The sequence below is a fragment of the Rhinatrema bivittatum genome, chromosome 12 (genome assembly GCF_901001135.1).
Source record: "Rhinatrema bivittatum chromosome 12, aRhiBiv1.1, whole genome shotgun sequence".
Classification (NCBI taxonomy): Eukaryota; Metazoa; Chordata; class Amphibia; order Gymnophiona; family Rhinatrematidae; genus Rhinatrema; species Rhinatrema bivittatum.
This window is the reverse complement of record NC_042626.1, coordinates 29,813,691-29,828,162: the sequence shown is the minus strand read 5'-3', so window position 1 is coordinate 29,828,162 and position 14,472 is coordinate 29,813,691. Positions and strand designations below refer to the sequence as shown.

Below are 14,472 nucleotides of genomic sequence, written 5' to 3'. Positions count from 1 at the left end.
CTCATTTACGAGCCTCCTTTCAGTATCTGAAATAAATAACGGGAGTGCTTGCATTGTATTTCCCAGAAATCTCTCTCTCTTTGATGTGGGAGATGTAGTATAAGAAGGCATCTTCAGGCAGAGATTTCTGCAGAAGCTATCGTGTTCTCGGTCCCCAACACAGGAAAAAACCAAAAGCAATCAGTTCCCTAGGCAATAACCACCTCTACCCCTCCTTCTCTCCCCTCTGCTAAAGAAAATACCTTGTAAATGCCATCAGGTTCGGTCTATTTTCGCTCTAAGTTTGTGAAGGAATCTCCAACTTCTATGAAACAGAAAGTCTTTTCCTTTATTTCCACGATTAAGCCTGGCCGGGTCTGTTTGAGTGTCTGCTTCAGTCTATTTCTGTCTGTATTTTATCATCCTCTGCCCTTCCCTTCCCCATCAGCCCCCTCTGGAATTCACCAGATAAAAACTTAACAACCTGCAGCCTCCACTGTCACAAACACCAAATAACTCAGAACGTGTGGAGCAGCAGCACAGAGACATCTCCTGGGATAAACCATGGCAGACCGGGCACTACCTCACGCCTATCCCATGAGCGCAGAATATGAGTTTGCCAATCCCAACAAGATTTACGACCAAAACTTTGGAGAAGGTAAGAGAAACTAATTAACAAAATCATTTTTTTTCTTTTTTGCCTTAGATTTTTTTAGCATTATTGTGGGTTTAATGTTACAGTTTGAAAGTGAAGGTGGGTGACCTGTATTTCGAAAAATGACCAGCTGTTGGCACTGAAAGCCTGAATGCGATAGAATTCATCTCTTCAATCAAACCCAATGCTGATGCTCTGAGAGCTCCTGTTGTAAGAACATGCTGCTTATGCTTATAAACATATTTTTCCCCCACAGTCCCACCTCTGTTCAGAACATTTCCTTCCTGGTCCTAAAGCTGCCGTTGCGAGATGAATCCAGTACAGTCTGGTTTGAAACTTTGAATCAAGGTCTACATTAGAGGCAGCAAATCAAAGCATTCCACTGCAGTAGTAGTTTGGGCCACTGTGGTTGGTTTGCTCATTCCCAGAAATGAAAAATCATCAAACACCAATCCGTGATCTAACAAATCCTGCAAACCCCTCTTACAACGATACCCCCAGATCCTGGACATAAATATTCCTTATCTAGTGGATACTTCCATCTGGAAGAATACAAGGGATACAATTTTTTTTTCTTTTCCTGAAGAGCTGGAAAATAAATATAATCTAAAATTATGATATTGAATCCCATTGTTAGGAGGGGGCAGAGAAACACCTACAGGTTGTAGAGATAGTCTGGTGTTGCCAATTTGGTAACAAGCAGCAACGAGCGCCCAGACCTGTGCGGAGGTCAGTCATACGTTCTGAAAGATTGCACAAGGCCCAGTACCGTGTCCAGTGCCTGCGAACCTTCTAAATCCAATCTAAGGATGGAACTGACCAACCTCATGAAATCACCCCAACACAGGACCAGTGAAAAAAAAAAAATGTTATGTGGGCAAGCGTATTCCTGATGAACATGGGGTAATCTGGATGTGGGAAAGGGCAGCATTGACCCCCCTCCCCCCCCCCCCCGAGTGTGACCATAATGGCAGGAAAAAGCCAAGTTTGCAGAAAGCACTGGGTATGCAGGGCGCTGCTGGAGGGAAGGAGTAACTCCTTCATCTAGGAACAGTCAGGGAAGCGGGTGCTGTGAGGTTTTTTCCCTCATGTTGACTTGTATTGAGCTGAGGTGGGAAGACTGCATGTCTTACTGGCACCTTTTCGCTAGTATCCCCCTTTTTCCGCTAGGGTTGTGGCAGGTGCCCGTTTTGTTCTTCTTGTGTGATTCAAACGGCTACGTCAGAAGAATAAAGCGAAAACCCCTGGAAAACAGACTTAAGAGTGGGCAGGGCACCGCTCATCTTACTTTAAGTACGTGAGAGAATTAGCTCTATTGCAGGAGCCAGTCTCTGGAACATGTTGCCAGCCGAACCAAGACTCGATATCGAGTTTAAAAAATGTAAAAAAGCCTTAAAGACCTGGCTTTTTGAACAAGCCTATTCAGCCGATCTAAGAAAAGACTAAGATCTATAATCTTATTTTATGCCTATCCTGTCTTTCCAGAAAATTGTCTCCCTTTCCTCTTTTAATGTAAGAATTTTATTTATTTATAATATTCGATGTATACCTTGTGCTTTTATGTTTACTTTTTTGTTAACCGTTATGATGTATTTATACGCATAATGGTATACAAAATGTTTCAAATAAATAAATAAATGTGGTTTTCCTCCCCTTTTTTGTTATAGTGTCATGGAAAGGATATAAATTTACATCCAGCGTGCCAAGCCTGGGTATCCCTTCATTAAAGAGCACCAGCTTAGCTTGGGCAGGAGAGCAGGCATTTTCATGTAAAGTCCTGCATATTTAGAATGAGGTCCTGCCAGCCATTCTGTCTATCGAACAAAGTGACAGATTTTAGATGCAGCCTGAAAACGTGGCTACTCTCAGTGCTGTCTGCTAACGTGGCCTTAACCATCATTGCGTTACTGTAGAAAAGGTCTTTTTTTTTTTCTAGAGTCCTGTTCCCAATATTATGAGATTCTGGACTCTCATGTTAGTGAGGCAATGTTACTATAGTAAGGTAGTGTTTTGTTACCTGGATGCTGTGCCATCTTCGCTGAGTCCTGAATATTATCCAAGTTAATATCTTTTATGTTTTAAACTGTATGGCATTTTGAAAATTGTTGAATTTCAAATAAATAAAATTTAATTTAATAAAGCCTAAAGCCAGCTTGAAAGAAACATGTCCACACTTATAAAAGTGTCATATTTGCTTCTTTTTTTGTACCAAGATTAAATTCCCGAGGAAGGACACAGGAGCAGCTGGAAGGCTTTTAAAGCAAGGCATTGGACAATGTCTATACAAGGTTTATTCCGAGCTGGTGAAGCACCAGGGACTAAACTATTCTTAATAAAGGATCTAAAAATATTATTGTACATTTCGTGACTGTCTGTGGCCCCAGATCAGAAGCAGACAGGCGACTCTGCGCTACTGGTCCTACCTATCCCCCAGGGTGGGCTGAAATTTCAGATACAGTTGACTTGCGGCTGGTTTTAACTTATGACGCTGGTCTTCGCATTTTCTTAACCCTCAGAATATCTGAACATGGGAAGGCTTGTGAGCAGCTGAGCTGGTTTTGGTGATCCTGTTCCTTGGTAGCCAGCAGCAGTCTAAAGAGGAGCGGTTTGGAAGCCAATGTGGCAGGCCAGAATGGCCTTGCCTTACCCTGCAAGCGCTCAGCACGTGGCAGCAGCTCCTGGAAGGAAGACTAGGAAGGGTCACCTAACCCCTATGGAAAATTCTAAATAATCAGGACTCACACAGGGCACAGCTCACATAATAATCTCACAAAAGCAAGTGTCATTCATTCAGGGTCATCAGGAGAATATGAAGGACATATGTAAAAGGTCAGGATGCCAATCAGTGAAGAGCTCTGTTTACAAACTGCTTTACTTAGGTGTCTAAATTTAAGTGATTTTAGAGCCAAACCTGTGTGCGAGTATGCGGTATAAAAATAGTTTTAAATAAATAAATACATGCATACATAAATTTAGGCCTGCATTTCATGAAGCATGAAGTAGTGTCCGAAATGCAATTAAATGTGCATCTTTATTTTTTTCAATAAAAAAAAAAAGTTAAGTCTTAAAGCACTGTTTATTTGTCTTGTTTTCGAAGGTCTGGTCCCTGAAGACATCCTGGCTCCCACCTTGTATCATGGCTACTACATCAGACCCCGAATCAACAAGCAACTGGACAGAGGATTCTCAGAGATCAACAAGCTCGACCATAAGTTTCAGGTGTTTCTGGATGTGTGCCAGTTCACCCCAGACGAGATCGCTGTTCGCACGGTGGACAACCTGCTGGAGGTGACGGCCCAGCACCCCCAGAAACTGGACAGGCACGGCTTCGTCAGCAGGGAGTTCAGCAGGACCTACATCCTGCCGCTGGACGTCGACCCACTGCTGGTCAAGGCCACCCTGTCTCATGACGGGATTCTCAGCATTGAGGCTCCCAGGAAAGGGACGGAAGAGGCGGCCAAGATACACAGCGTGAAGATAGCGCTCCAAGAAAGAAAAGGGGAGAGCAGCCCTGAAGAGAGAGCGGGGAAGGCCGACCCCTGACACACACCAGAGAGGATTGGCACAGGGCTGCAATACATAGTCCCAACATGATGCATTCAGTCATAGCACACAACAGGCTGTCCCCAAACCCAATGCATGCACGCTGCAAGGCGTGAAGGGCTCTCTGCCTGTTAGGTCACGTCCACAGCTCATGCAAATCACTGGCTCACTCTCTCAGCTACCGCACGAAACATGGCCCATGAAGCAGAACGGCCTCACGCAGTCAAGGCTGAAGAAGACCGCGCTCAGCGAGTGACGCCTGGAACTGCGCAGGAGCCGAGAAGGTTATTCGTAGGGTGAAAACCTTTAGACAGCAAACACATGGGACTGAAAATGACTGAAGCGGGCGCAGGGCAGCATGCATCATTGGCGTGGGCAAACTGCTATCCCTCACTGCTGCCAAAAGAATGCCTGCTTTTAGCTGCTTATCGAGGGGGGGGGGGGGGTGAGGAAATCACACGTAGATTGCATTTTCAGTTCTACACATGTTTTCCACGGAAAAATGTCCCACATGAAAAGGAAGTGCGAAAGTCCACGGCTCTCGTTTTTCAAAAGTGAAAGCATGCGTGTTACTTTCTTTTTGGAAACTGATGCAAAGTCTATGGCCAGTCTGACAGTTTCCCCCCTACAGCTCAGGAAGAGAAGCCTTGACCCCCACTGATGCTCCTATCAGGTTTCTAAAGTCTAAATGTTTTCCCACTGTTCAGCACATGCGAGTGCGCTCTGTGGATAACTAATTCCTCTGCAAAACCACAACCAGATATGCAGCACCTCAGCTGCTTGCCTTTGTATTCTGTGCCGCAGCTGTTGCTGTATCTTTGAAGTGACTTGGTGATCCAAATCATTTATCTTCTGAGGCAGTCACCAGCATGCCAGCCCTGCAAACTGGGCAAACCTGCCAGTCCCTTCTATTTAGTACAATTCATCCTGGAAAAAAGGCCAGGAGAATCAGGATGAAGATGTGTGTAAGAATCAGGACAATCTTCCATGGCTGGAAGGTCTTCCTAGAGCAGGGGTGGCCAACTCTGGTCCTTGAGAGCCATAAACAGGCCACGTTTTTAGGATATCCACCGTGAATATGCATGACAGATTTGCGTACAATGGAGACAGTGCATGCAAATCTAACTCATGCATATTCACTGCGGTTATCCTGAAATCCTGGCCTGTTTGTGGCTCTCCAGGACGGAGGTTGGCCACCCCTGTCCTGGAGGAATATCTTCCCCCTGATGTAGTACAGTCCTTACAGCTAGGGTCAGCAGCTGGCTCCAGGTCATCTGAATAGGCTGAGCCAATCCTGGGGTTTACCCCATAGCATCTGTGGACTTGTAGTTCCAAAGCTGCTAAGAAACATAAAAAAACCCCAAAACTACAAGTCCCAAAGATGCCATGGGGGTAACACCAGGACTGGCTCAGTCTGTCCCAGCAACAGGGAACCAGCTGGTAACAGTGCATAAACACACAAAGCTGTGACCCAAGCTCCAATCCTACTTTTGCCATCTGACCCAGGTCAACCCCATTAGGCTCTGGTTTTACCCTTCCTAGAAAACTGGGAGCTACAAGTCCCTAGAAGAAATGAGGCAAAACCGGAAGTAGATCAGGTGGCAAACTCCTTTCGCCGGTCCCTATGTGATCTTGACCTCGCTGTGTGCAAACCGAGCTTTATTTATTTATTTTAACTATTTATAAACTGTACACCCAGCCCCAGCAAGAGATTTTTCAATACCTTCAAATAAATAAATATAAGAAGACTGCTCAAAGTGGTGGATGTTAGTTAAACAAGCTTGTGATTTATCAACTAGCACGCAGAGAGTAGAGAAAGTGCTTTATATGATCACTGTACGTGCTTGACTGCTTAGTGCCCTTCCAGAAGCTATCAGGCATACATTAGGCCTCCCCGATGATGTCACTATTGTTATCAGCAAGGTTCTTGGGTGTTATATCACAAAGTACTGCTTATTTCATTACATAGGTGGGAGGACCTAGTCCCTCACATAATTTTAAAACCCTTTCTTTGGGGGTGCGGGCAGGCAGTTTCTTGCTATTCCAGCTCAATCAGAACTGGGACTGAGGTCTGTTGCCAAGAACCTTCATTCACATCTTTCTGGGGATTCCCAAGTCACCTAACCCAGTCGTCACAGCAACAGTCCTCAGGCTGGGGACCATGCACTTGGGCTCCCTCCAGAACCCTGCCAGCATGGGCTCTAAATCCAGCCACTGGGTGTCGCTATTGTGCAATGGCTGAGACTCCCCCCCAGGGACTGTGAATGCTGCTTCGGTGCCCTTCCGGGCCAAGGCCAACCTGGGGAGTGAAAGACCTGACCCAGAAACTGAACCCAGGTTCTCCGCATGGCAGTGCACAGCCCTGCCACCGAGCTAAGGTACCGGCCCCCAAAATCATATTTTAATTCAAAAAGTACTGGGGAAATCCACACCTCGTAATCCCGAAGATCCCAAAGAGGAACCCTCAAACATTGATGACATTGACTGAGTCCACAAAAATTAAAAAAGGAAAAAAAGATGTAAATTCCCAGGTCATTAACCATTATGAAAGAATAATTCAGGGCAGGGAAGGGATGAATGTCTTACAGAGTTGGTGGTGAAAAGGGAAGGGGGAAGGTAAGGGTAGACCTATTATCTCCTTCTTTATGTGCACTGTACAGCACTGCACAGTTAATCTTATTAAGGGATATGCATACACTGTAATGGGGCGGCTCTTTAAAACATCAGTTTGGTCCCCGATACCAAGCTGAGCCATTGAACCAGCACTCATTCAGCCAGATGTACTAAAGAGTTTCCTTTTCCAAGCTGCCTGCTTAATACAGCTGGCTCAGTCAGAGGGACGTTTGTCTCCTCGATCCATGCAGGGGACATTGGTTCTGTACCAGGTCAGAGGGACAGGAAGCCCTTGCCCCCATCCTGGGGTATTGGGTAAATACTGACCCAGAAGGGTCCCCAACACCCTACAGCACCCACTGCTCCTTAGGAGATCTTCCATCCTAATACCGGCCTGGTCCAGTTCTACTTAGCATCTGTGATCAGCCAGAATCAAAGCTGCAGGGGCTACGACTGCAGGCATTTTAAACGATACCTAAACATTTATCTCTATTTTCCCTAATGACCAATATCTGTGTCACCAGAGAAGTGTGGCCATTGATCTTCCATGCGAGAGAATAAGGAAAACTAAGGGTAGGTGCAGGTCACCCCCTCCCCCCCCACCCCCGAAAAACAAGCGAGTTATCCCATATGAAAATGAAAAGCGTATAAGCCCTAACTTAGACCAAGGGACCAAGATGATGACCCTGAACTAGGTTTCACCGGAGCTAGCATTTGATGGAATGATAACCCCCGTGCTTCCAGTTTTCCAATTCCCTCCTCTCTGCTTACCTTCAGCAAGCAGAGAGGAGGGAATTGGGCGGGCTCCAGTTCCGGAATCAATCCTGCCTTTGTTCCTGCTCACACAATGTAACGTGCGGAATGTGCTCTGTCAGGACAAATGCCCGGTGGCGATTTCAACTGCTTGCTCGCCCTTTGTTCCCCTAAACCTGTGTTTTGTTTTGTTTTTCTGTTCAGCTGGTTTCACTGCATTCTCAGCTAATTTCAGGTCGCTTTAACCACCACTTAAGGGACTCCCCCTTTTATTTTTTTCCATGTTGATCACCTCCCCCCCCCCCCCATTAATCTGATGCTGCTGGAACGGTGCTGCAGGTTTCCTTCTCTGTGCTGGCTGATGGGAGGGCAGCTGCTTGCCTCCTCTTTTTGGCCCATGCAGGCCAATGCAAGCATTTACCTTTTTTTCAGCCTAGGTGGGGCCAACCCAAGCACACCTCTTCCTTCTTCCAGCCCACGCGGGCTCATGCAAGCATGGCCTAAGGCGCCTTTCTGCTTCGGCCCTGTGCGAGCTCGCCCGGGTGCACTATTAAAGGCCTTGGATACCGTGGACAGGAATGGCAGAAGGGTATTAAGCACCCCTAAGTCAGTGCTTCCCAAACCCGTCCTGGAGAACACCGGGCCAATTAAGTTTTCAGGATACACACAACGAATATACATGGAGTAGATTTACATACTCCATTGCATACAAATTTATCTCATGTACATTCACTGCGGATATCCTGAAAACCCGACTGACTGGCTGGGGGTCCCCTAGCACACGTTTGGGAACCACTGACCTAGATGAAGCTTCAGCCTTGCATCCTTCCCCCTCCCCCACCCCAAGATTTTGTAATTAACCTCAGCTATCTTTATGACCCCACCACCACCCATCTCAGAACAAGCCTGTAAAAACACATAATTGGACATCATACTTTTAAATATTACACTTTGTTTTATAGATATAAATATGTCTGTTGAATGCGTCATCTGTGATTTTTGGGAGTAAGCTGAAAAAACAAACATCAAGAAATACTTACATTTAGAAATTAAAAGATATATAAAAGATATTAAAAGATATATATATATATATATATATCAGATCCATGTCAATCATATAATAAATATCAAAGAGTATCTTCATAAAAGAGTAATAAATACTCTTTTATGAAGCCTCTTTCCAGAAAGGCAGAGAACATCATAACTACAATAAAATTGCAATCATCATAAGAACTTAAGATTTGCAACAGATGAACAGCAGAACTAGGACAATTCATATTACAACCCGATATGCAAATAAAAATATTTTCAAATTGTGGGGTCACCTCAGTAACAGAAAAACAAACTCCTACACTGCCAAACCTGTGAAGTAACACAAACCCCTGCAAACAAACTAGGACACCTAGAGGTCCATGTTCAAAAGCATTTGTGAATCTTCGTCAGAGCCCTGTGCAGGCGTTGCACCGGCCCATGAAAAGAGTGAAAACAGCACAGGCAGCTGAAGAATGGAACTCAGGGAAGGAGATTTGTGTTAAAATTAAAAAAAAAAAAAAAAAGGACACAGCCATAATGAAGGGTGCACATGGCTTGATTTAAAAAAAAATATGAGTACAAATATGAGAAATAAAAGGTAAAACTAAAGACAGGCCAGGATGGAGGTGCACTGGAACAGTTTTGAGCGGGGCCGTGAATCAGACTGGAAGGGGCTCGGGAGTGGGGCCGGAAAGAGATGTGCCGGGCTGGGCACCGGAGAGGGAAAAGGCGGGTCAGCTTTCCGGTGCATGGGTACAGCCGTGTGCGAAACCTCTGCAGCACTTCCCCACCAAATCCCTTCCCTGTGCCAAAGTAAACGTAATGACAGCATTCAAAAAGCCATTTCATTAGCTGGTGAAACCAGGAAGTCTGAGAGAAAAAAAATCCTCATGAGAAAACAAGAGGGGGGAAAGTGGAATTGGAATCATAAAATGTCCAGCAAAGTTCTGGGGATAAAGCTCTGTATTTCTTTATTGAAAACTCTTGTATTGGGCATTCAGTGACCCTCAGGTGCAGTAGGTATTTTCCCTGTCATCTCCCAAAAATAAGTTTGCCCAGACTTCTCTTCAGCACAAAGCAAGAGAAATCACTGGGCAACAAGGGAGGGAGTGAAAGAGGTGACAAGGCCATTCTGCGGACAGAGGGAGGGCACTAGGGTTACCACCTTTTTTTTCATAGAAACATAGATGATGACAGCAGATAAGAACCGCTGGGCCCATCTAGCAGTGGCGTCATTAGCACCGGCCACACAAGGCCCAGTGCCCCGAGTCTCAGCCGTGCCTCCCGCCAGTGCTGACGATGCCCCTGCCGTCCAATCTACCAGTCCTTGTTTTACCCCCCCCCCCCCAAAAAAAACCCCAATTTTAAATCCATTGACTTCACTGTGTGAACCCATGATTGGATCGGTCTGTCCCAGTGGCGTAAATTCCATTCAAGTAGCCCCTGCAGTGTCAGGAGCCCGTTTGCAGCTGCTCCTGTATCTTCTGAATAGATCTCTACCCCACCCGCCTCTGCACTGGGGGACTCTTTTCTGTTGCTTGCTGGCCCTTCCTCTGAATGTATGCTTATGATCTGGCTGGGCCCAGAAAACAAAATAGAGCCATCTGATAAACTTAATAGGCAGCGCGCAGGCAGACATCATATTGGTTTAGGATTGCCAACAAACTCCAGACTGTAAAGAAAAGGCTGAGGCAGGCCCCATTGCATTTATTTATGAATTTGTCCTTCCAGTTTCTCTAAGACAACCAGACCGATCCATTTTACATCGGTTTTGATCTAGTGCCCCCCTGCCATATGCATTTTGGATATCCTGAAAACCTGGGTGTGTCCCAAGGACTGGGTTGAGAACCGCTGGAAGGTGCATTGCACAAGTGTTGAGCCCAGAAGAAATATATTATAGTAGAATTTCTCTTCCCGTGCCCATCCAGCATTTTTCTTTCCACTACTAAGCAAATGTCAGCACCTAAAGAGTGCTGGCTTCGGCGGCTCTTGCACTATGCAGGCAGGGATGGTCCTCAAGAAGAAAAACATGCGAGTGAGCCTAAAGGGGGAAGTGGATAAACAGTGTCAGAATTAGGGACAAACTGCATTATAAAGAAGCGCACATTCTGAGGGGCCTGTGTATTAAAAAACCAATCCCAAACCCCCTCCTAAACTGTGCAGCTGGCCGTTTTCGGGGGCCTGAAACCTCCTTCTCGCTCCCGCCAGCAGGTGGCAGGCCAAGCCCGGGCCTGGCAGGGGAAACCCGACGCTCCTCCTCGGGCAAAGTGCAGAGGCAGGAACCAGGAACCGCGAAGACGGACAGAACTTGCAAAGTCGCTGGCAAATCAAAGCAATCGATTCCCCCGTGGAAGGAGCGCCAGCAGCATGGGGAACGCCGTCTGCTGCAAAGGGAGCCTGTGAGTAGCCGCCCCGGCCGGCAACTTTCCGCCTGGGAGGTGGGGGAAGGGACCTGGGCAGTTTGCGCTTGACCTTTACCTGCTGAGCCTTTCCTCTCCATTGATCTATTTTCGCCCCTTTGGTGCCGAGTGACATTTTTAACGCCAAACGTTACTGTTTTGATGGTTAAAAAATAAAAACATTTCAGTGGGGGTGGCTGCTATGGAAGGCCGCCTCTTTTATTGATTTCAAATTTGTAGATCGCCTTTGCAAGCCCTGTCCGTCAAGGCAGGGAAGGATAGTAAGCACGCGAGAACAAAACAAATCAAAGCATATTACGATCGCAGTTAAAAAACAGCACAGCCATGCAGACTAAGAACATTAGAAACATATAACACAGACTAAAGTAAAAGTATCTAAAAATTAAATGTATGGATGTCATAATAGGACTGTGAACGACCTCCCCAATGAGAATGGATTCAAGGCTGACCGAAAGAGTCCGATTTTTACCTGTTTTCCAAAACTTAAGTAGTCAGCAGATCTTTTTTCTCTTTATTAATGATTTTCAAAATATAATATAAGCATAACTTGCAAAGAAAAAGGCAATGTGGAAAAAAAAAAAGAAATAAAAACGTACAAGAAATATATAATTGCTATTATAAGACCACGATGTAGTGAGGATGAACCCAAATAAAGGGAGTAGAAACAAAGAAAAAAGGAAAACTCTTCCTGGAAGAAAAAAAAAAAAAAGCAGGAGTATCCCACCGAGTCCATCCACCCTTGTACGCAGAACATAGTAAGGTCTGAGCTGGAGACTGCTGGCAGCAACCAAGGTGCAGCCCCCTCCCCCCTATATTTAGGGATATATTTTTGTGAATATCTGGAAGGAGCGCTTTCCAAGAGTTTAGGAATAATGCATGAGAAGGTCATTAGAGTTTAAGGCCGACCCTTGAGCTGGTCCTTGTTTTGTGGCCCTAAGGGCCCCGTGGTGGGTAGACAATTGAAGTTTGCTGTACAGAGGAAGTAGTAAGACTTGACCTCTCTGCCAGGTCGGGCTCCATTTCTTTTTATCAGTTGGTAGTTTAATGCTCTGGGCATCTGTGTGTGTGGAGGGGGGTGGGGGGGCGGGTTGTAAAAGGGGTCTACGTGTTCTTTTGACTTTCTCATAAAATAACCCAGAAGACACATCTAGTGCAAGGTTATTGTGGCTCCACTTTCTCTTTTATATCATCATCTAGTGACGTCATATGCTGGAAGCTGCAAAGTCTTGATTAGAAATAACCTTTATCTTTCTTATGTGTTGTTGGCTTGTCACTGGATTATTTTTTTAAATGTATATTCCGCTTTTCATGAAACTTCAGAGCTGATTAAATTCAGGTACTGTAGGTATTTTCCCTATCCCAGAGGGCTCACAAACAGACGCTCAGGATTGAGCACCTGCTCCCTTAATGCACGCCAATCCACCTCTCTTGGGTGCTCGATTTAATATTAAAATCGGGTGCCACGGTAAAAAGGAGGCGCTGAGGGAAATTGGGTGCCCCTAGCGCCACCTTAGCAGCAGGTGCCCAGGAGAAGTGGCTGTCAGCCGGTTAAGAAAATGGGCTGTGCACAGGGTAGGAAAATGGATGCGTGTTAATTTGGTGTCCCTTTTCCTAACCTGACCACTGGCGCACCTTTTTTTTTTTAATTCTCCTATTTTGGTTCCTCCGACTTAATATTGCAACGATATTAAGTCGGAGAAACTGAATAAAGGAACAGAAAAGCCAAATTTTCTGCTTTACCGTAATTTTGTTTGGGCTGCTCAAGAATTAACTCCTGCTCCAGGCGTTTTGCATCAGGGGTTATGGACGGGGGTCCAATCATGTGTTGAGCCACACGCTGTGGCCAGTGCACAATATTGCATCAGCTTGAACCTGTTTCCCAAGTATGGGACCCCCACCAGGTCAGAATAAAAGATGAAAAATTACCCATGCTGGTAGGACAGGTGTATGTAAACAAAGCTCCTGAATATTCATTGGGGATAGCTTACAGACCAGACCTAGTTGAGGCTCTTGAATGCTTTCTCTCAATCTTGGCATCCATCAGTTTGCTTGTGCCAAGTTGAGTCAGGAAACAGAAAAGCTGCTTCACCATTTCCTAGCCATCAAGTTGATTTTAAAAGCGTTGCTCACGGAAAAATGCCCACGTGGGCCATGCATGAGGAACGCGGATTTTAAAAAGTCACAAAATACACATATGTACCCATACGTGTGTAAGGAATAAGTAGGGTTGCCAACTGGCTCCAGATTTTCAGGACAGGTTGGTCCAGGCCTGGTTTTACTCCCCTGCATATAAGTATTTATAGACTTGATTTTCTTAGGCAATGCAATCGGGAAAGCGGAATAAGTCCCAGCATGCAATGGGGTAAAACCAGGTCTGGATCAACCTGTCTGAAAATCTGGAGTCAGTTGTTAACCCTAGGAATAAGGGGATGGAAAGGAGCAGGGTATGGGCAATCCAGGGCAGGGCAAAGATTTATGCGCATAACTCCGAATGTTAAAACCGAAAATCTCAGCGCATGTACGCTAGATATCCATGAACTTTACTGCTGCTCTGATGAGGAGCAAGTCTGTAGATCTTGAGTTTTAGGACTTATAGTACAGGGTGAGAGGTCCAGGTCAACCGAGGGCGTGTAAGATGAAGAACTAGAGAGGTCTAAAATTCTGCTATTAACTGGAAAAACTGATGGACTAATTGCAAACTGGGAATGTGCCTCCTGAGCATGTTTAAAAAAAATTTGCTGACATGCTTGCGTAAAAGCCGACAAGGTCCTATGGAAGACACGCGCATGCTAGCTGAGCTCAAGTAACCTCTTAAAAATAAGAGCATTCGTTTGTGCGGTTGGTGCATTTTAAAACACACACTTGCAATTAAAACTTCCAGCGCATCCTCGCTTGTGTGCCAAAACGCATGTGTTAGGGGTGCATGCGCATTGGTTTTAAAATCGACCTCAAAGAGTAGTGAGGCCAGCTTGGGAAGGACTTAGCCTCCCCCAAAATGAGTGAAGGTCCTGGGCCTGGCTCTGATGAAGGGAACAGCACAAAAGGTAATGAATAGTTAAGGCAGCAGGCGTCAGAATTGCTGAGTTGCCTGCTCAATCGCTACCTCACAGTCAGCTCGGCCGGAAAAACACATCCTGACAACGTTTTTAGGACCTCATTTACTAAAGGCACAGAATGGGAGAAAAGCCTTGGTAAATCCAGGCCCCTAGCTTGGGACCCGCAGGACAGAAAAGCAAGCGTTGTCTGTGCCTCGCTGTGCTGGAGGGAGAAAGCAGAAGATGGGAGCTCGATGCTTCGGACAACAGCCTTGCTGGTTTTGGATTATTACTAAGCTGCTTTGTAAGACATGGGAAGGTAGGGGGTCTGAGTGCTGATTAAACTATGGGACTCAGAAGAACCCAAAAGGAAGACAAGACCTGAAAGAACCCACCAGTGGATGTGGTGGACAGGGCTCGTGCAAGAAGGGTAATTGGTGCC

General features: G+C 45.7%; 2 protein-coding genes across 2 annotated transcripts in view; both read left to right on the top strand.

Annotated features, from left to right (window-relative positions):
- Nucleotides 1-470: 470 nt before the first annotated feature.
- On the top strand, nt 471-5,928 carry HSPB2 (heat shock protein family B (small) member 2). Its single transcript, XM_029573159.1, has 2 exons — nt 471-637; nt 3,732-5,928. The coding sequence occupies exons 1-2, from the start codon at nt 544-546 to the stop codon at nt 4,175-4,177; spliced, it is 540 nt and encodes a 179-aa protein (XP_029429019.1). The 5' UTR covers nt 471-543; the 3' UTR covers nt 4,178-5,928.
- A 4,874-nt stretch (nt 5,929-10,802) lies between these two features.
- The window catches only part of C12H11orf52 (chromosome 12 C11orf52 homolog), a 28,911-nt gene continuing 25,241 nt past the window's right edge, over nt 10,803-14,472 (top strand). The window contains exon 1 of the mRNA XM_029572396.1: nt 10,803-10,974. Within this exon, the coding sequence (XP_029428256.1) occupies nt 10,943-10,974 (32 nt within the window). The 5' untranslated portion in view covers nt 10,803-10,942. The remainder of the gene's footprint in view (nt 10,975-14,472) is intronic.

What these genes read in the sequence shown, in the direction of transcription:
- HSPB2 (XM_029573159.1), top strand. Translation starts at nt 544, where the DNA reads ATGGCAGACCGGGCACTACCTCACGCCTATCCCATGAGCGCAGAATAT. An exon ending in CGACCAAAACTTTGGAGAAG is followed by an intron (nt 638 to 3,731) that starts GTAAGAGAAACT and finishes TTGTTTTCGAAG; the next exon opens with GTCTGGTCCCTGAAGACATC.